Below are 19,176 nucleotides of genomic sequence, written 5' to 3' on the forward strand. Positions count from 1 at the left end.
CAGATACCGAGGCCTGCCCCGGTTACTCTCCGGCTGGAGTGCATGGAAACCACGGGCCCTCGGGTTGTGGGAAGGCCGGGGCTTTCCTGGGAGCCAGCTCAGGGATCAGGGCACGGAGCAAGGACAGGAGCCTGACACGGGCTGGGCCTTGGCGCTGCGCGGCTCTGGGGACGCTCCAGGGCTCGGGATCCACTTTGTGCCGGCTTTTGACAGCCGGAAACTTTTCCTAGAGACTTTGTTATGTGCTGTCATGTGACGGGGACAAGTGCTGGAATTAGCGTTATAGGATGCAGCAGGCAAAGCAAACAGCTTTCTTAACCTCTAATGACTGGAGAATAACAAACCCGCCAGCCCGGTGCTGTTAATAAGTGACATGGATCCCTCTTCCATAAAGCGGCCCGGCCCGGGCGGTGCCGGCGGCTCCGCCGGGGGAGTGGCCGCGAGCGGGGCTGGGTGTGCGCTGAGGGCTCTCCCGGCCCTCGGGGGTGCTCGGGGCGGGGGCAGAGCCGCCCATCCCGAGGGCCCGGCCCGGCTCCCGCTGCCGCCCGCCCGCCGGGTTCGGCCCGGCCGCCCGCCCGCGGCCCCGCTCATTTCCGGCCGGGGCCGCCCCGGCGCCAGCGGCGGCTCCGCTCCCGCCGGGCCGGCCGCAGGTGCCGCTCGCTCCCGCCAGGCCGGGCCGGGCCAGGTAAGCGCCGTGAGGCGAGTGCGAGGCGGCAGCGGGGCGGGGGTGCGGTGCTCCGCGGCCGGTCCCCTCGCCGGGGCAGCTGCCGGCTGTGCCCGGCCGGGAGCCGCAGCCGGGGCGTTGGGAGCGGCTGCCCCGGCGAAGGGCCCGCCGGAGCCTTCACCCGCGCCTCGCCGGCCTCCCCTGGGCTGTGGGGAGAGGGCAGCGGAGGGCTGGGCGCCCTGCGCGCTGCGGGCTCCTCGCCTGGCTCCTGCCACACACCTGCCCCGTCCGTCCCCAGCGGTCCGAGGTCCCTCGGTGGTGACGGACGAGTGCGGAGCATCCCCGTCCCTGTGCAGCGCTGCCTTCTCCCGCACGCAGCGCTCCTGAGGCGGAGCTGCGGCCGTGCCGCGGGATGGGCAGCGCTGCCCCGGTGGGGTCCGGCACGGGGAACTGCTGCCGCTTTTGCCCTCTCTCCTCCTCTGTCGCTGGGAAGTTTGCAGGCGCCTTTGATATGCGGTCACGGAACTCTGGTCTTTCTTGTTGAACCTGAGTGGAGACCTTGTTATTTTCTCTTTTCCTCTTTCCAACGTCCTTCGTTCATGGAATATTTTTTCTTGCCATGGTCCAGGTGCAGATGACACTGCCCCATATAAAGATGCTGCAGGTTCCTACAGCAGCTCTGTTGGTGCTGCATCTCCTTCTCTGGAAGGAAAAAAGTACCAGAGCTTTCCCTCTCCTAAGACTGCGCTGTCTTTCTCTTTAATATCTTGCACTCATGGGATGCACTCGGGTGAATTTGTGTGTTGAACTTAAGTCCTTCCTGTAGGACTTCCTGAAAACAGCTGAGGGGAAAAGAGTCTCAGACACAGGGAGATATGGCTGTGTTCAGGAATGTCCTGAGGAGGCAGGATAGTCCAAACACAGCTTGCTTGTTTAGTTGTGACCTGCTGAGTTCTTGCTTATTCTGATGATTGTTCTGCATCAGAGGGGGCTCAAAATACTTTAATTTCTACCTTTGCCTTATGCAGGCTCAGGGGCAATTGTATCTTATTTTTCATGTGCTTGAGCTATATTTATTTCTGAGGATCATCTAACAAGCTATAGATGAATATATATCTATACATATACATCTCCCGAGGGCTATGGAGATGCTTTTCTTGATCAAACAGATCATCTGTTTGGTCTGTCCTTTCACTGTTCAGTTCAGGTGGTCCAGAAGAGGTTCTGAAAAGCTGCAGTGAGCTGGGGTGGAAGAAGCCTCTCTTTGCCAGGACACCCTGCTCCACAGAGAGTGATGTGAAGCCTGAGATATAAAATTTTAGACTCTTTCATAAGATGGTATAAAATGTCTTTGAAGCTACCTTGCTGGGCAAAAAATATTCTCCTTTCCTGGAGCATCACTCTTCTCTTGCCTTCTTGTGGCAAGCTACAGTGGGAGTATCAACTATCCAGCTGGAAAATCTGCTTGGTCGTTTTGTCACCATCAGATAGGAAAATTTCTCCCCCACAAGCCAGTTTGATGCATTTGATGAATCAAGAGCCTCCTGTCTGACCTGAAGGTGGTGCTGCAAAGGAGGGCTCAGTGTGGGGCTGTCTTTAGCAGCACAGAGACAGTGCTGGGGAACTGCTGTTCCTCATGACTTTGCCAGGCAGCCTCAGAAATTGAGCTAATGGGACGAGGACAATTGACAGCAACAGGAGTCACATGGGCTCAGCTGTGTGCACGGTGCTCTTCATGGTCAGAGCTTTAAGGAAATCGATCCCTATGGACAGCAAACTAGGTTTGGTTTCTGTCATGCAGCTTCTCACTCTCTAAATCTTTTTGATTTCATAAGGCTGCTCTGGAGACTGAATCCTCCCTCCTCTCCTCTCCTGTTTGCAGGAGCTCATCTTGGATTTAAGGACAGTGAGGAGAAGCTTCAGCTGTAGCAAATGTGTCATCTTCCACTGAGTGGAGCAGCATCTCCCTCCTTCCTGCCAGCTGCCTTGGCTTGCTGTCCCTGTGAAGTCTGGGCTGGAAATGCTTGGTTTAATCTGTACATCTGAATCTCTCAGGATTCATTTGCTGTCCTACCAGACCACAGAATTGCAACAATCAGCCAGAGTTTCTGTCCTTTGTCACTGTGTCTCCTTGGAGGTATCCCCAGCCCAGCAGCTTGAAAGGGAGGTGCTCTGGATGTCCTGACTGACCCTTCTGATATTTTCCTAGCAATGTTCTCCTTTCCTCATCCTGTATCCCTGGCCTTTAATTTCTTGGCTGGTGTTGAGATGAATTTCCCTCTGCTTGGCCCTAATGCACATTTTGCTAAGCAAACCTGACCCCTGCATCTGTGCAAGGAGCACTGGGGTGGATCTACTAAGTATTCCCATGGGATCCTGCTGTGGCTGGGAGCACCAGGTGCTCCCCCCAGCCACATGATCGAAAGGTTTGCCAACCCTAAGCTTTGAATATCACCAGCCACACATTAAAAAAACCAAACCATAAAATGACTTAATTTGTTTTTTAAAGTCACATTCTTAATTTGCTTTTTCCTGCTTATTTCTGATTGTCTTGAAGATTTCTGTGTGTCTGTATAAGCTGCCAGGAATGCTTTAAACTCAGTATTTCACCTGACTGCAGGACCTAGGTGCCTCAAGCCGAATAACAAATATTGTGAGCTTTGGGAGAAAACAACATCCAAAGTAGCAGTGGGTTGTGGTTCTGTGGGCTTTCAAATGAAGGCTGGAGCCATGTTGGGCTTTCCTCTGCCTAGTTCAGGTTGGAGTAACATGGCTGGGAAGCCCTGTGGACCTTTAATCAAATGTTTTTCTCTTAACCTTGTGTGACAGAGCACTAAAGCAGCAACAAATACTGTCTTGTGTTCTCAGAAACTGGCTTTAATCTAAACATACGTTTGTTTTGGAGGAAATAAGATATGGTGCAATGCTTTGGAAGGGTACAGTGTTCTTATTTGCTTGGCATAACTGGAGGAAAATCTGTCAAGTAAAAAGAGTGAGAGCAAGGAGGCTTGTAACATCCCTGCTTTCTATCCAGTGGAGTGTGTGATTGCAGTTAATTTAGCAGAGATTTCCTCTGAAGGAGGAGCTCTTGCCTCTGCTTCTGTGCCTTCAGTCTCTGCCGGTACAAGCCTTTGTATCGCTGTTCTGCACCAGTTGCTGCCCCGTCTGTGTGGAAGGGACTGCCTGGTTCAGAAGGATGTCTGAGGATTGCACATACCTGACAGCCCTGCAGGAAAGGTTGTGTTGTTCTGGGGATGGCAGGAGAGCTCTGAAAATGTGCCTGGGAGCCACGAACCTCCTGAGATTTGCTGTGGTGGTCCAGCACTGTGTGGGCTTGGGGCTGGCTTGAGCTTGTGTTGATGGTAAGATCCTGTAAAGGTGTCCCTGCTCACAGCAGGTGAGGTATCCTGGGCTGAGGCAACCTGTGTTTCTGGAGAGATGAGACTGAATAAGGGGAGAGCTATGAATACCTATCCTACAGCTTTTTGAAAGAATTGGCACATGTGCTGGATGAAAGTAAAGCAGTGCAGTAAAGGCTTGAAAAAAGCCTAATTTTTGTAACTGTGCACTAAAGGTAACATACCTACCTGTTTATTGCTTTCTACTTCAAGCTCTTGCAATGAATAGCAGGCAGGATATCTGCATTCCTTTGGAGGAGTTGCTGTGTGGTGTTAAAAATAAAATTGCGGAATGTCTAAATATGTCATTTAGGTTACGGAAAGCAAATCTTTTGGGAAAACTTCAGCTATGTTTGGATATAGCTAGGTGAGTCAAGCCTCTGGAAAAGGAGACAGCAAACTTGCAGGCTAGCTGTAAACCCTTGCTAGGCATGGTGGGAGCTGGGCAGAGGTTCAAGTGCAGGGAGGCAGATCTAACACATCCTACAGGAACTTGGTGGCCCTGACTGTTGCCATAGTTGAATTCCTCTCCAGTTTTTTCAGCATAACGTCTGTGAGTAAGAATAATGCTTTTATCTGCCTCATTTTTCCCTCTTCTTCCCTCTGGAAAATGAAGAGGAGGAAACCAAGCTCATCTCCAGCTGAGAATTGAAGTGGTAGGTGACCTATAGGTTGACAGTATAACAGATGTTGAATCTCCAGACAAGATTTCTGCCTCCCTGTAAAGCACTGCTTTGTCTCCTGGCAAGGAATAGTGGGGCTGTATTTGTCTGGGGAAGGTGAGCTGTGTGCCTGTGCCACCACCTGAGCTGAAGGTGGGGCAAGAAGCAGATGTATTGCTGAGCTTTATTTTGCCCCCAGCCCTAGTTTGTGGACTAATGCCCATTTCTTGTGGGGTGGGACAGGCAGGCCAGCAGAGCCATATGCTCTGGGGTGAATTGCTGCAGGCTGAAGCTCCTGGCCCCTGCCCAGCTCCGCTCCTCAGCAGGTGCTGAGCTCCTGAGCTTTGCCCAAGAAGAAAGACGAGCGTCATCATTGCTTAGATAAGATAAAGCATGACCAAAACCCTTGGCAGGTGTGGCTGGATGCTGACTGGAACTGGTGCAGCTCAGAGGAATAGCCAGGCTCTTCAGCTGCGGGGAGGGTGGCAAAGCCTCTTTAAAACAGGGAGACTTGATGCTGGAGCCCAACAGGGAAGGTGAGTGAAGGAGCAGCCACCCATAACCCTGTGGGCAGGAGGACTTCTGCTATGTGTGCCTGTGTCCTGTGCAGACTCTGGTGTGGATGTTGCTCCATGGCAGCTCTGTCAGCTTGGTGCTCTCCAGGCAGGGCTGTGTGGGTGACCTGGTGTCTAGCAGGGCTGGGAACCTCTTCAGCAGCAGTGTCTCTCTCTCTCTTCTCCTTTGGTTTTTGAAGTTCTGAGATATCTGTTGTCCTGAACTGTGTCCTTCCGTCTGGGATCATGGGAACTAGGAAAAAAAGTTCAGACTTATTGGAGAGAGACAGGACATGTGGGTGCCCCCACAAATGTTCATGTTTCTTCTGTTGCACACTTTGCTCCTATGCTTGAGAGCTGCCTTCTTTCTTCCTTATCCTCTTTGCCTCTTTGAGGAGTTTGCAAGATGCCTGATCTACCTTTCCTTTCTCTCAGACATGTAGCCAGAGGGGTAATCCTCTGCTCAGGCAGAGGTGCTCAAACCCCTTTGATTTAATGGATTTCCCATGGCTCAAAGTCTCTTTCGCTTCCTATGCAAATCGGGTGGCTCAGTCAAAGCCGCTAAATGCAAATGGACCACTTGTAGCTGTTCCCTCTCCAAGAGTGGTGTGGGCTTTATGCAGAGCATGGGGATGAGCCCTTAGGAGCTGGGAGAGCAGAGCAATACGTGGATTTGTGCTGGAGAGAGGTCAGCATGGCTGTAGTTCTCCTGTTCCTGGACTTGTGAGGTGGGATACCAGGCAGGATATTTCAAGCTGTCAGCATCAAATGAATGAGTGTTTGTAGGAATGGATTGACACCTGCTGGTTCTGGGTGTGGGGGGCTTGGCTGGTTATTGTCTCCCCTCTCTCCTTACCAAGTCCCTGCTGCATCCCAGTGCAGAATCTGTGCTGACTGTGATTTGGTGACTCAAGCCACTCTGACGCCTGGATCCCTTTCCACTATTCAGGCTGGGCAAATAATGTTCAGTCTGTAATCATGCTTGAGAGCTCTTGCTATTGCCCTAGATATGGGGAGCTGGAGTGATGCTTAGATTGGCTTAATCCAATTCCATCTGAAAATCCACTGCTCTGAACAATAAATGTTGCGTGTGAGGGGTGGTATTCAAGTGTCTTTACTAAATCAAAAACCTTTTAAGCATTGGTAGATGAAGCCTTTTTCTTTTCAATGCGTACCACTAAATACACAGGATGTGCAGTATGGTTGAATTAGCATTACTATGGGAACCATAACTTTTTGTATTTCCTGACCTTTATCTGTGTAACACTAAGGGCTCATTAATGTGCCTCCAAAGTGTGGGGTTTTGGGGTTTTTTTTTTGGTGTGTTTTATAAGCTTTTTTGTTGTGGTCAGTACTAAGAGAACCTTTATAAAGAACCCCAGGAGGAGATTAGAGACAGGACAGGGTGCAAGGGCAGGAAAGCAGCTTGCTCCCTTTTTTGTGCTGTTCCAGCAGCATCCCAGCCAAGACCATGGATCAGTGTCAAGCAGGACTTCTGCAGCAATGGTGAACAAAATGGTGAGTAAATTCTCCTACTTGGAGGCAGATACCTCACTTGGTATGGGTTTGTTTGGTTTTATTGGTTTTTTGCCACAGCTGCACTGTTAGAGCCTGCTCCAGGGGATTTGGGGTCCTGCAGCTGAGGCAAAGCTGAGCCTGTGAGGAATGGAAAGATGATCCTTATGCCTTCTGCTAGCACAGAGACCTCCCAGAGGGCTCAGGGGAACTCTCTGGCCCTGTTTAATCTCTAGTAAAGACAACTGTGATTGTTTGTAGTAGGCTTCATGCCCGTTTTTTAGTTTGGGTTTTGAAATAACAGTCTCAAAATAATAGGGAAGGACCCATCTTTGCCTTCTGCAGGTCACATTTACTTGTTGCTGGGACAATGGGGCTGTTTGGAGCTCCTCTCTTTGCAGATTAATGAGGTCTCTGCTGTTCAGATACCAGCTGGAGTCTTCTCAGTGGGAGTTTTCCTCTCTGTAGAGGGTAGGCTTGCCTGCTCAGGATTCGTATGGCAAAGCTTGTTTCCTGGGCAAAAGGCATTTGGGGTAGGGGTGAGAAAAGGGCACAAAACCTTACCAGGTGATGAAGAGCCAGCCTGCCAGGGTCTTAATGCTCTCCTTTTTGTCTTTCCGTTGTCACTTTTCCTGAGAAGACCTCAGGGTTAGCTGGTAGGACCTGACACACTGGGAGCATCTTTGTGCTGCCTGGAGACTCTGGAGCTGCCATTGAGTGACAAATCACCATCAGCATCCCCAGCTGTCAGCAGGCAGGGATGGCTTTGCTCCCTTTTGGGGATGCTGTGGGATAGAGTGGTGCTCTGTCAGTGGCAGGACAGAGGCTGGCACTTCTGGCTGCTTCAGTGAGACAGTCCTGGGATGTGCACCCCACCCCTGGTGTGTGTTTTATGATGCTTTGGAAACATGCTCCTTGTCCTGTCATTTTATGCTTTGCTTCTCTCTTTCCTGAGTTCTCTGGGCTTCTCTTTGTGAAAGCAGGTTGCCAGCCTCATAAAACTGGAGTTAAACTTGAGGCAGGATTCACAGGGGTAGTTTCCAGCCCTTGCCTGGTGGAAACTGGTTGAGGGCAAGGCAGCAAGCTAAGTAGAAACAGCTAGAGTTTTTCAGGGAAGGTAAGCTGATGTAAGATGAGGGATCATCTGCTTCCTTACCCCTTCTTCCCCTCTTGCCTAAGGCAGCCCAGAAAGCCCCTGTCCCTCTCAGCTTGCACAAGGCAGGATTACAGGGAATTCACCCTGGAAGCTCAAGGGCAGGGATTCTCGTGCTGCCCTCTGAAGCGAGGACTGCGGGGCTGTGTTGGAAAGGGGCTGGGATGCGTAGGGAGCAGTGCAGACCACACCTCCTGCTCGGGCCGGCTCTGATCCTCTATTTACAGTGGCCGTGCTCCTTCCCCGCTAGCTCTGTGCTGTGGAACACTCTGCTGCTTCCAGGGAAGGGAGCAACACTGTCCTGCTGCTCCAGGTATCTGGGGACACCTGCAAGGAGACCAAATGGGGTGGAGGGGAGGGAAGAACGTCTCTCCTTTGGGCACAGAATTGTTTTAGCAGGAAGTCTGGACAAGTTTGAGTTGCTCTGTCTCAGCAGAGTTTCTCCCTAGGAATTTTCTGTTCCGACTTCCTGCTTTGGCTTTAAAGCAGCAGAGTGGAGCTCACTGAGTGCGGTGGCATTGGATATCACTGCACAAACCAGTTGTTAGTCCTGTGACAGAGGAAGGAAAATTTATTGTTTGGTTTTCAAGAGCTGGGGGTGCTTAATTAATTAATGCTTCAGTTTGGATCACTCGAGGTCTTTGCCAATGTCGAACTGAAGAAACTTGCTCTCAGTTCTGATGTGCTTCTGAGAGATGCTTAACTGATTCTAGTGACTTACTGATTTGGGAAACTGCTGATTTGGAGTAATAGCTGAATATTGGAATGTGTGAGATTGTGATTTTTTAAAAATTATTTCTAAAAAGAAACTGATGTCTTGTGCTGATCTGACTAAGGCTTTTCCGCTGCATGCTTTCTGAGGACAACTAGAAATTTTTCTTTAAAAGCATTTGGCAGGAAATTTCCCACTATCACTCATAAACATAGCTATTCCCCTATTCTCCTCCACCCTCTTTTGTAATCCCACGTCATTGTTCCTGCTGTGGGCTTCTGACTCAGTGACAGATTTTGTCCAAGACAGGAATATCCCCCTAACCCCACAGTGATTTTACTTTTCCTAGAACAGTTGTACACGCTGAACAAAAGCACCTCTCATGCAGCATCTGCTTCCAACTTTGCTTCAAATGCTGTTTCTTGCTCTGACTGCTCTTTGCACTAAGCTGTGCCTGGCATGCCAGGAGCAGGAGCCCTTCATGGGCCAGTGTTATCCTGCTTTGCGGAGGAGAAGCTCAAGGCTTGTGGCTGCTCAAAACATTCTCTAGTTTTGTGTCTTGTAGAAGTCTGAGGCTTTCAGTACTGTGTTGTGTTTGTCCCCTCTGAATGAGAAAAGGAGAGGATATTTCTGGTGCCATGTACTAGATCCTGGAATTCTTGTACATTCAGACTGATCCTTTCATCTTTTGGGAGAGTGGGTGGTGGAATTTGGATTCAAGACTTTACCTGTGCTCCCCTCAATGATCTGACAGCCAGGTAGTGTGTCTGCTCAGGGCATGGACTTCACCCTTTTCCAGTGCATAGGTTACACTGGTATTTCAGGAAAGGTGTTTTGCACAGCACAGCCAACACCTCCTGAGCTCACAGGAAGGAGTGAATTTTTACCTTTGCCTTCCTCTTGGCAAGTAGATCAAGGGGTAAGAGAACCAAGTGTCAGACACCTGTGCACAGGGCAGTTTTTCACTCTGGAAGGCAGAGAATGGGTTAACAGTCTTCTTGGAAATTGGCTTCACCCATCTGTCTCAGCTCTGTTTGTTGTTCTAACAACATTTGCAGAAAGGTCAAACTGTCCCTGCATCCCTCCTGGGCAAAACCAATACAGCATCAGCTAGAGAGATACTGGTTTAGGGAGCTGTGGTGCCTAGAAATCCTATCCATACTCATCCCTACTTGTTAATGTTTGCAAACCTTTTTTAAGTGCACCTTGCAAGTTTAGAACAGAGAGGTAAAACTTTTCCTGCTGATCCCATGGCTAACATGTAGCCTAGAAAATATTTCTAGGCTAGCATGTAGCCTAGAAAACAGTGGTGTCCAGTTCTCAAAATATTGGAGGAGAACTTCTTGGGATGAGGAAACTATGCTTGAATTTCTTGCATCCCTCCAGCAGTTGTATCCAGCCCTCTGGGTAAGGAGGTTTCAGCTTCTGCAGCGAACTTGCTGGCTCGGCTGGAGAAGAAATCACTGCTTACCACGTGTATTCAGTAAACAATGTGAATGTTTTACCCAAAATAAGTTTTTCCTTTGAAAGGGGAAAGGAGAAAAGGATTGGGCAGTCTGATGTTGTGGTTTGATATTCTATCTGTGTATGCTGGGGGAACAATCTGAGGACAACATAAGGCTATGAAATTTTGTTTGTGTGAGGCTGATTTCAAGACAAAGGCTCTTGATCAACAAAGGTGAGGCTCTTGCACGCTGCTCTGAGCTCACACACGTGCTACTTGACATGAGATGGATTTTAGCCTTTGTAGAAAGGATTTTTAGAGGGCTCTGAAGTGGCTGAGGAAAACTTGCAGCTGGCCAGGAGGGACTTGTGCTCAAGTCAGTGGGTGGCTGTTGGGAATTTAACGAAGAAGTGGTAAAACAGGATTGGGAATCACCTGGCGGAAGCCATGATCACTTTTCTTCTTCAGCATCCTGAGGCTGGGTGGCAGAAAGCTCATCCTCCATGAAGCAGCACCAAATGTTCCTCTCTCTTACAACAGAGGTGAAAAATACTCCAAAGAAGCCTGGAGAGTGTGACTGACTTAAACAGTCTCACTGGGTGAGGGTGCATATGTACCAGCAGCCCAGGATGGATCCTGCGGAGGCCAGACAAGGTGTGAGGCTGTCATGGAGAGATTCACCTTCTTATTGGAGAGGAAAATCTTTGTTCTGGTATGACACAGGCAGCTAGAATCTGAGGACTCAAAGGAAGAACTGGGAGGATTTCAGTACCCATGATGGCCATGACAGCTGTGGGGAGAAGCCTTTGGCTGTTGGAGTACCAAGTTCAGCTCATTAGACTTTTTGCTGGTGAAAATGCAGCAAATGCTGTGGTCCTTTAGGTCAAAGATTTTATGTACTTTAAGGTGGATTTCTGCAGATGTGAGAGCAGCCTCTATTCATGCTGAGGAGCAGGCTGAACCAGCCCTGTGTCTGCTACTGCAGCTAATGGCTGATACCCTCATCCTCCCAGCATAAAAATGGGATGATACTCTCCTAGGACACTCTTTTAGCTATTTTTGGAAAAGAAAATTTTCCCCAAAACAGCTATTTTTTGTAATAGTCCTTCATGGACAAACTCAGAGCAGAACAAAACAGCCACTTCTGCAGCCTGTGACATTCTCAGCATCTCATGTCAGTGAGATGACACACTCAAAGGGTTTGTAGAGAAGTGCTTCCTCCTGTTTGATGGGCAAGTGCCATCACCAGCTTAATCTGAGGCCCCTGGATTCTTTTCTTAAAGGAAGCAGTGACTGAGGAAAATTCTTCACCATCTCTTCCATTTGGGAATTGGCTACACAGGCAACTCCACAACACCCGAATTTTAGCATTTGAAGCTTTGTGTATCCTTTAGAATCTTTAACAAAAGGCTGTTTCTGCATAATTTTGCCTTAGACATACTTCAAGAACACTGATGAAATATGTCTGGCCCTCCAGCAGCAGAGGACTGAGGTTTGTCTGCTTTCAGCCTGAATTTTTGTCTGCAGGACACCAAGCGTGGTTGCATTCCTGAGGGCCGGGGAGGAGCCTCATGTACCTGGTGCCTCTGCTGCTTGCAGGGTGTGAAAGGAGTCTCCTCAGCAGCCTTTCTCTCTCCTGAGGTGTCCCTGTTGAGCTGCAGCAGCTGAGGTTCTTTTTAGCTCGATGGCACCTTAGCTGTTCAGTAAAAGGTGCCACAAGCCCAGCAGAAGGTGCTGAATCCTGGTGGCTGTCTCTGGTACAACCTGCTCTGCATGTAAGTGCTCCCTTCTCTAAAGGGGCAGGTAAGGCAGGAGGGAGTTGCCACTCATGTCCCATTAAATGAGCTCAGGATCTGCCCTGGATTTTTCATTTCCTGAAGAGCTTTAAATGCCAGATTAGGTTTTGATCTTGTCTTCCTTATGGGGCATTCCTACCTGCCTCAACAACCCCTGGAAAAGAGGAGTAGAAGAGAGCAGGGATCTCCTTAGCCTGGGCTCTCAGTGCTCTGTTTTTACTTTGAATCAAAAATGATCCAGCATATCTGATGTCAAGTGCCAAGTCCTCTCTCTTCTATCCTCTTTTCCCCCACATCTGGGCTGGCAAATAAAGTTTCTTTGCCTCCTGCATGGTATGTAGGTATCCCTTGCAGAGCACACATTCTGTTGTCAACATATTGGTGTTAGGCATGATCTAATTTCTGATTGCTGAACTCCAAGCAGCATCTACCTCCAACTTCACAGCACTGTTAGTGGTGTTCAGCTAATGCTGCAGTACATAAGATGAATCCTTATGTGATGTAATGCTCTGTTCTGTCTCTTTAAAGAAAAGTTTCAGGAAACCTGTTAGTCTTTATATAAAGCAAAGGAATTAATGAAAATAACTTGTTTTTAAACTAGCAGTTGTTATTTGTCATGTCTTATTGCAGGCAAGCTCTTTATTTTCTGAGAAATCTGCTGTGTGCTTGTTACACTGACAGATCCAAGACCATTAGCTGTTTATGGAAAAAATGTGGTTTGGATTTTGTTTTTAATTGCTGAGAATTAACTCTTGGCCCAAATATTATTCGAGGAAAAACTGATGCTTTCTCTCTCCATTCCCAAAGCAAAACAACCCAGCAAAGCCAAAAGCCCAATTAGTAGGAGAGGTTCCAGTGCAAACACTCTCCCTCACTGTTTGCTGTGCCAGTGCTGTGCCAGTGTGAGAGAGCTGCAAAATGCCACTAGCTGCAATGCCAAAGCTGGGGAGCAGCACGAGGGTGTGATGGAGGATTTGTGGCAATTTCTGGGGTGAAGGATGTTGTTTTGGGATGTAGGTCCCTATCTGTGTTGCAGACCGCTTATGTTGATAGTGGTTGGCACAGTTGGTGGTTTCTGTTGTGCCGTTGAATCGGGAAGCATGGGTGAGTGCAGATTTAACAAGTTTATTTGTTCACCTCTTGAAATGGAAAAAGAGAACCATTACCACTCTCAGGTTGCTTGGTGATAAGAGAATAGAGTCTGATTCAAACAGCTTTCCCCATGGCGAGATTTTTTTAGCAAAGATCAAGAAGCTGATCATGAAGTTGATAATTCCTCTTTGATGAGCTTTGGTGAGGGAAGTAGTGAATTGCAGCAGAGCCTCTTTTTCAGTTGCTCTTCAGAATGATGAAGGCTCTTGAACCTGTGGGTGTTTCTGGGATATACCTCGGTATCCTACTGGCATATCCCACAATGAAGTCATCCAAGGTACGGCAGCAGGGGTTAGCTTGGGGCTATCAGGCTGGGCTAATCCCCTGCTGAATAAACAACTCAAAGGTTCCTGGATTTGTTCCTGTTTCCTTAAAGGGATACAGTCAAGTGCAGGCAATTAAAAGAGAGAGAGTAAAGTGTAGCTCTAGATATGAACACCTGATTTCAGGCTTTCTGCCCAGGGTGTGTGTATGGGTTTCTTAGGTTTTTTTAAAGAAAAACACTTTCACAAAACAATTGATGTTTTTCTCATTTTTCAGTGTATTTCTTTTCCTGCCATTCCCTTTGGGAAGGGAGAACCCAACAACCACCCAAACAAATTCCAAACAACGGAAACAAATTTCCTAGAGAAGGGAAAGAGAAAAATTAATTTTGAACAAAGTACACTAGAGAAATAACTACTTTCTTTTTGCCCTTCTCCCAGCCTTTTCAGACTGAGCCTTGGCAGAGCCTTTAAAAATAATTTTCGTCAAGTGAGTACCCAGTTCCTTTGAGCAGCTTTTGGAAATTCAGCATCTGTGGAAGCTGGTTTGTCACAGCAGTCAGTGTCTTTCCCGGGCAAGAGCTCTGCTCTGCCTTCACCTGGTCAGTTTTTTATGGCTGGGATTTTTGTCAATGCACATGTGCTTCTTGCCTGCAACTAGGATAATAACTGTAAATGCCTATATTTGATCACTGAATCTCACAGTGCTATAAAATCTGGATTTGTAGATGTGACCGTGACCTACAATGAGCAGTTTTTATAGCAATTGCTAGCTTTCAAAACCTTGGGAGCAAAAAGTAGGTAGAACAAACAGAGCAAGTGGCATATGTTTTATATAAATTGTTATAAGGACCTATAAAGTTTTTATTGCCCTTTTCTTGTAAAACTTACCTGGTGCTCACCTGCTCCTGAGTGATGCTTCCATTCCATGACCAAGCAACAAATGTTTTGCTGCATCTTGGCCTGCTTTTGTTGTGCATTTGTAATGTGCTGGAGCAACAGGGATCACTTCTGCTGCAGTGATCCCTCACCCAGCCCTTCCTCTCCTCTTTGTGTAAGAACTTCTCATGTATGGGATCAAACCTGTCTCGTGCAGTGTAGGCACCAGGAGTGTGATCACCGTGTGCCTAAAGACCTGGTGAATTCCTTCCTTTGGAATTGTAAGACTTCTTTTTCTGCATCAGGATAGAAGGGAAAGGGTGTGTGTTCTTCTGATTTGTTTAAATAAATGGCTTAAATATTTAGCTTTAGTATGGGGGTGGTTTTGTTGTTTCTAATAATATTGTCTTAGGCGGAGATACAGGAGGATGTCTCTTGGGAAACCTCCCAGCAAGTATCTGAGCACTTCAGTTTGTGGTACACCTATACACTATTCTTTAATTTTACCTTCTACCACTCTGTCACCAAAAATTCAGTGGTACAGGAAAGCTTTCTCTTATAGGTTCCCTCTACAGGACCCAAACACTGGCCTGGTTCTGTAATCCACTCAGCCAGTTGTGCTTAGTTTTTCCCTCCTTCATTAACTGTTGGTTCATTGTCTTGCACTGGGGAGGACTGCTAGGAATGCAGTGTATTCAGTGCATGCACAATGCACTGCAGTAACTAGGGTCATCTAAGGACCAGCTGTGGAAATTTGGCTGCACTCCTCACTTTCCTCCTCATTGGGCTGTGGAAAAAATGAAAAAACCCCAACACCCCAAAGTTGTCATGTGCACATGGTGGTCAGGGTCACCTAGATAAGGGCTTGGCTGTTGATAGCATTTTATCCATGACTTTCCTGTACCTCTTTAACACTGCTTACAAGAGAAGTTTTTTGAGGCAGTAAATTGGAAATGATGACCTTGTAGTGCTACCTTGAAAGCAGTACCTCCCTTTTCCAGGAGAAGCAACTTGTATCTGTTCTTTCTGTTTGTTGAAATTTGCAGTTTCTGTGTTCAAGTTTTTAGTTCTTCAGCTTCGAGGCTTTGAAACTTTGTATGCTTGAGTTTCACATGTAATTATCAGTCTCCAGATACTGAATCTTAAAGTGCCAGCTGTCACAAGCATCAGGAAACAAACTGGAGGAGCTGACAGTCTATAGGCAGAGGCAGGTGACGTGACTTATCCACGGCCATATGGCCAGCTGAGTCAGGTATAAAATTCAAGCCTTATGATTTTCCTAAACAATGCCAAGCCCGTGGGAGCCAGCTGACTTTCTGCCACAGCTTTGCAGAGGAACAAACGTCAGTTTATGGCTTAGGTAGTTAAAATAGTCATGTAAGACTGGTCTGAGTTTCCTCAGTGTAGAAACACAGGAGCTGGTGCTAGCTGACTTTATGGCAGGCAATTTCCTGTGCTGTGTCTGAGAAGACTTGTTTGCTTTCCATGCTCTGGGAAAGTTGTCTAGCAGGAACAGGTGAATTTTTCCTTGCTAAGCCCCAGCACATACTATGGCAGGGGTTACCTGGTATAATCCATGGCTCTGGATCAGGTTTTTGAGGTGTTGGACACTGCCCAAACCTGGACTGTGCAGTATGAGAGCTGACCTTGAGCATAGGCAGCCAGTCCTGTGGGATGGGGGAAGACAGGGCTCAAGGAGAACATTGCTGACCAGGGCAACTGGAGCCTTCTGGATCCCAGCACTCCCATCTTCCCATTATACCTCCCAGGCCCTGAGAGAGGAGTTTTTGGTCTCCAGCACAGTTCCCAGAGGTGAAGGGCTTGTTTGAAGTTAGGACTCCATCCCTCATGGAGCTGATGCTGGTTGAGTTGTGTACCCAGAAAAGTGGAATAGTCCCATGAAGGTCTGTCAGCACCCACTGGCTGCAGCAGGCACCCTGTTTCTGTCAGCACGTTCATGGCAACAGTGAATGCCTTCATACAGTTTCAAAGGGAGGCTGGAGTGTCTTGGAAGATAAGGAAGGACACACTGGCTCAGGAGCTGCCCCAGGCTGACAGTGGCTATTAGCTGGCAGATGTCTTCAGGGAAGTTTTCTCTTTGCTTGCCCTGCTGTAACTCTTCCTTCACCAGCCATTCACAGCCACTCTTGAGGGCAGGATGGTGGGCTAGACCAGCTCTGCTGTGACCCATTGCACACCTTTTTATGATGGAAATCAACAGCTCAAGATGCAGAGATTGTCCTGGCTCCAGATTAGGTGTGGAAATTGATTCTTACTGGTGCTGACCTTCTCCTGCCAGAAGGGACCTGGAGAAACTAATCCTGCCAAGAAGTTTTGGTAACAGCCATTTGCTTTGTCACTGGAGGTGGCTTGACTTCATCTCTCTGGCAGAGCCTGGCAAGTTTGCCTGACCAAAAGCCTTAGCTGCCTGTGCATATCTTCTCTGCCTTTGCCCCTTGTGTTAGGAAAGCATGGTTCTTCCCAAGCTGATCTTTCTGTGCTTAAGCCAGCTCTGCTTGCCTCACTTTTGGATGCCAGTCTGCAGTTCTGGTACTCCAGTGACCTCAGTCTCTTTCAAAGTGGTCCTTCTGTGATGTTGTGCATCATGCTGATGGAGCTGCTGCCCCAGTCCTTTGCAGTAATGATCTGTAACTGGGGAAGGTATGACAGCACTTGCTGAGATCTGAGATCTGAGAACTGAGATCTGCTTTGTGCCCCACCTGCACCATGCAGAGCCCTTACAAACAGGCACCGAGAGGAAGAATTTCTCAGTCACAGGCTTCTGGGAGAGAAGTCCATCAGAGCTGCAATGTGTTTTGCTTCCTGGGGCTCTCTCTTATTTGCTGCTTTGTTCCTCTGCAAGTGCTGTCTCACCATTGAAAAAGGCACATCTGGCTTGAAGCCACTTGAAGCAGCTTGGACAAGAGACTTCCTGCTCTGAACACTGAATTAATGGGCTTGGTCTTTTACACGAGTGAAATCCTTTCAGACTTTTGTCCGTGTCAGGCTCCCATGTCAGCTCTTCTAATTAAGAGGCTTTTAACTCAGCCAGTGTTTGGGAGCTACAGTGCAGCTGGGCTTTTGATAAAACGAGGAAATGCTAGAGGTAGGGATGTAATGGGTTGGATTTCAGCTTCAAAAAAATGTCTCTGAGAGAGAACAGAACATCCTCCTTGCACCACCCCTTGTTTGCTGCAGCAAAACTGGGGAGACGTCAGCTGTGTGGGCTGCTCTAGAACTGATGAAGCTGATAATAAGAAAGTAAGGTCATCTTTATTTCTGGAGTCCTCAGTGTCTCTTAGGCAGCCAGAGGGATGTTTTAGAAAACTTTGCATACTTTTGCCTTTTCTTATTCTGGCTTTTTTCTACAATCCTGTCATGGCTCTTGCTTTGAAATCCCTTTTGCTTTCTACCCCTGCTGCTGTCTGGAACAGGGTGCTGCTTGTGCTGAGGCTATGTCTTTGCAAAAGGAATGGATCTGGAAAAAACCTTCAGAGAGGTGGCCTGTAGAAGGCAGTAATTATCATTCACCAGTGTGGGTGTTACTCCTCACCATAATCACCTGTAAAATCTAGGGAGCATAAGATATTTGGGTTCTTTTTGTTTTTCTTTCAAGGCCAGCTTTGCCACTTTTACTTGCCCATGAAAAGTAAGCTGGTGTTCTTTCTGACTTCCTTACTACTTACACATGCAGATTTGCCATCAGAGGCAAGCTGACTGTCCAGCTAATGTATAGAATCTAACTGTAGTCCCCAAATTCTGCTCTGTTGGCTCCATAACACAAAAAGTGCTTAGTAGGAGGGTTTGTTTGAGAAAGAGCAAAAGAGAAAAACATGGTCTGCCTCCTTATTTTTTCTGCTTTCTCCCTTTCCTTCCTCTGTTGTATTTCCCAAAGCTTGGTTCCAACTCTGTGCCCACTGCTTGCCAGGGGTGTTTACTTGACTAGAAACATATATGCCATTTATAGGTAATCTTCTGCAGAGCTGAGTGTCACTTGAGCAGATATTTGTTTGGAACAGAGGTGCCCTGGAAAAGCAGCAATTTGAAAGGGGGAATGGAGTGTTCTGCTTGTTCTGTGAAGCAGAACCACCCGCTGGCTCACGGGCCAGCAGTAACAAACGGAGTCAGAGAGCGTGGGGCGTAATTGCCTTCTCCTTTTGTGTCAGCTTCATATCGGTCTCACATGTGACATTCTTCCTGGCCATCGTGCTCTTTATCCTCCCATTGTACCAAGAGTGCAAACAGAATTAGTTTGTTTGTTATCGTGGCATCTGTACGTGGCTTTTAATTTCTTGGAGGTTAAAAAAACGCAAGCAACCCAACCCTTGAGCCCTCTTTGTCCAGCACTGTTTAAATCTGCTCTCAGCTTGCTTGCACAGCTCACTTCTGCCCTGCAATGCAGAAAACAAGTCTGCAGACAGAAATCTAAAGCAATCAGTGCAACAAGGCTTCAAAAATGTGGTGGTGTTGCTGAAGAGGAGCTGTCTGGAGAAGGTGTCTGATTCCATAAGATCAGTAAGTCAGAAGGTGGCTTGGTGTAGGGATGCATTGTAGGCATTTTTACAGTCACAGTGCCAAGCTGAAATGGGTGCTCCCCTTCCTTTTTGCTTTAGGTACTTGTAAGTGATGGGAAATATTTTCTTTGGCCTCTGAAATGTCTCCATAGTTTTGTGGTTTCCTTCCTATAAAGGTGAATGTTTCAGATTAAAATTCTGTTTGGCAGCTCATGAGTTCTCAAAACAGACTCTTGAAGGCAAGAGGTCAGGAGTGCCCAGCTTATTAAATTTTTCCCACTGTAGGAATTGTCTGACCTTTCTTTGTACTGTAACAGCATAAAAAAAAAAAAAAAGAAGGAGCTACTATTTGGAAAGTGTTAACAAGAAAATGTCAGAGGTAGAAGGCCAGACAGAAGGCCTGGCTGGGAGAGGGCTGGGAGTGACATTTCTTCTCTTTCTTCTGTCACTTGCACAGATCATCCTCCCAT

The 19,176-nt window shown here is 47.7% G+C and overlaps 1 protein-coding gene across 3 annotated transcripts in view; it reads left to right on the forward strand.

Moving 5' to 3' along the window:
• The first annotated feature begins 476 nt into the window (after window positions 1-476).
• The window catches only part of CRACR2B (calcium release activated channel regulator 2B), a 46,111-nt gene continuing 27,411 nt past the window's right edge, over window positions 477-19,176 (forward strand). Inside the window, exons 1-2 of one of the 3 annotated variants that reach the window (XM_074543272.1) lie at window positions 627-685; window positions 6,734-6,796. Coding sequence is in view for 1 of the 3 variants with exons in the window: in XM_074543271.1 (XP_074399372.1) it covers window positions 8,111-8,259 (149 nt within the window). In the remaining 2 variants the exon portion in view is untranslated. Of the gene's footprint in view, window positions 686-6,733; window positions 6,797-6,857; window positions 8,260-19,176 lie in introns of those variants that run through there. The other 2 variants (XM_005491600.4, XM_074543271.1) reach the window with 2 other exon arrangements.

This window comes from Zonotrichia albicollis, chromosome 6, assembly GCF_047830755.1.
Source record: "Zonotrichia albicollis isolate bZonAlb1 chromosome 6, bZonAlb1.hap1, whole genome shotgun sequence".
NCBI lineage: Eukaryota > Metazoa > Chordata > Aves > Passeriformes > Passerellidae > Zonotrichia > Zonotrichia albicollis.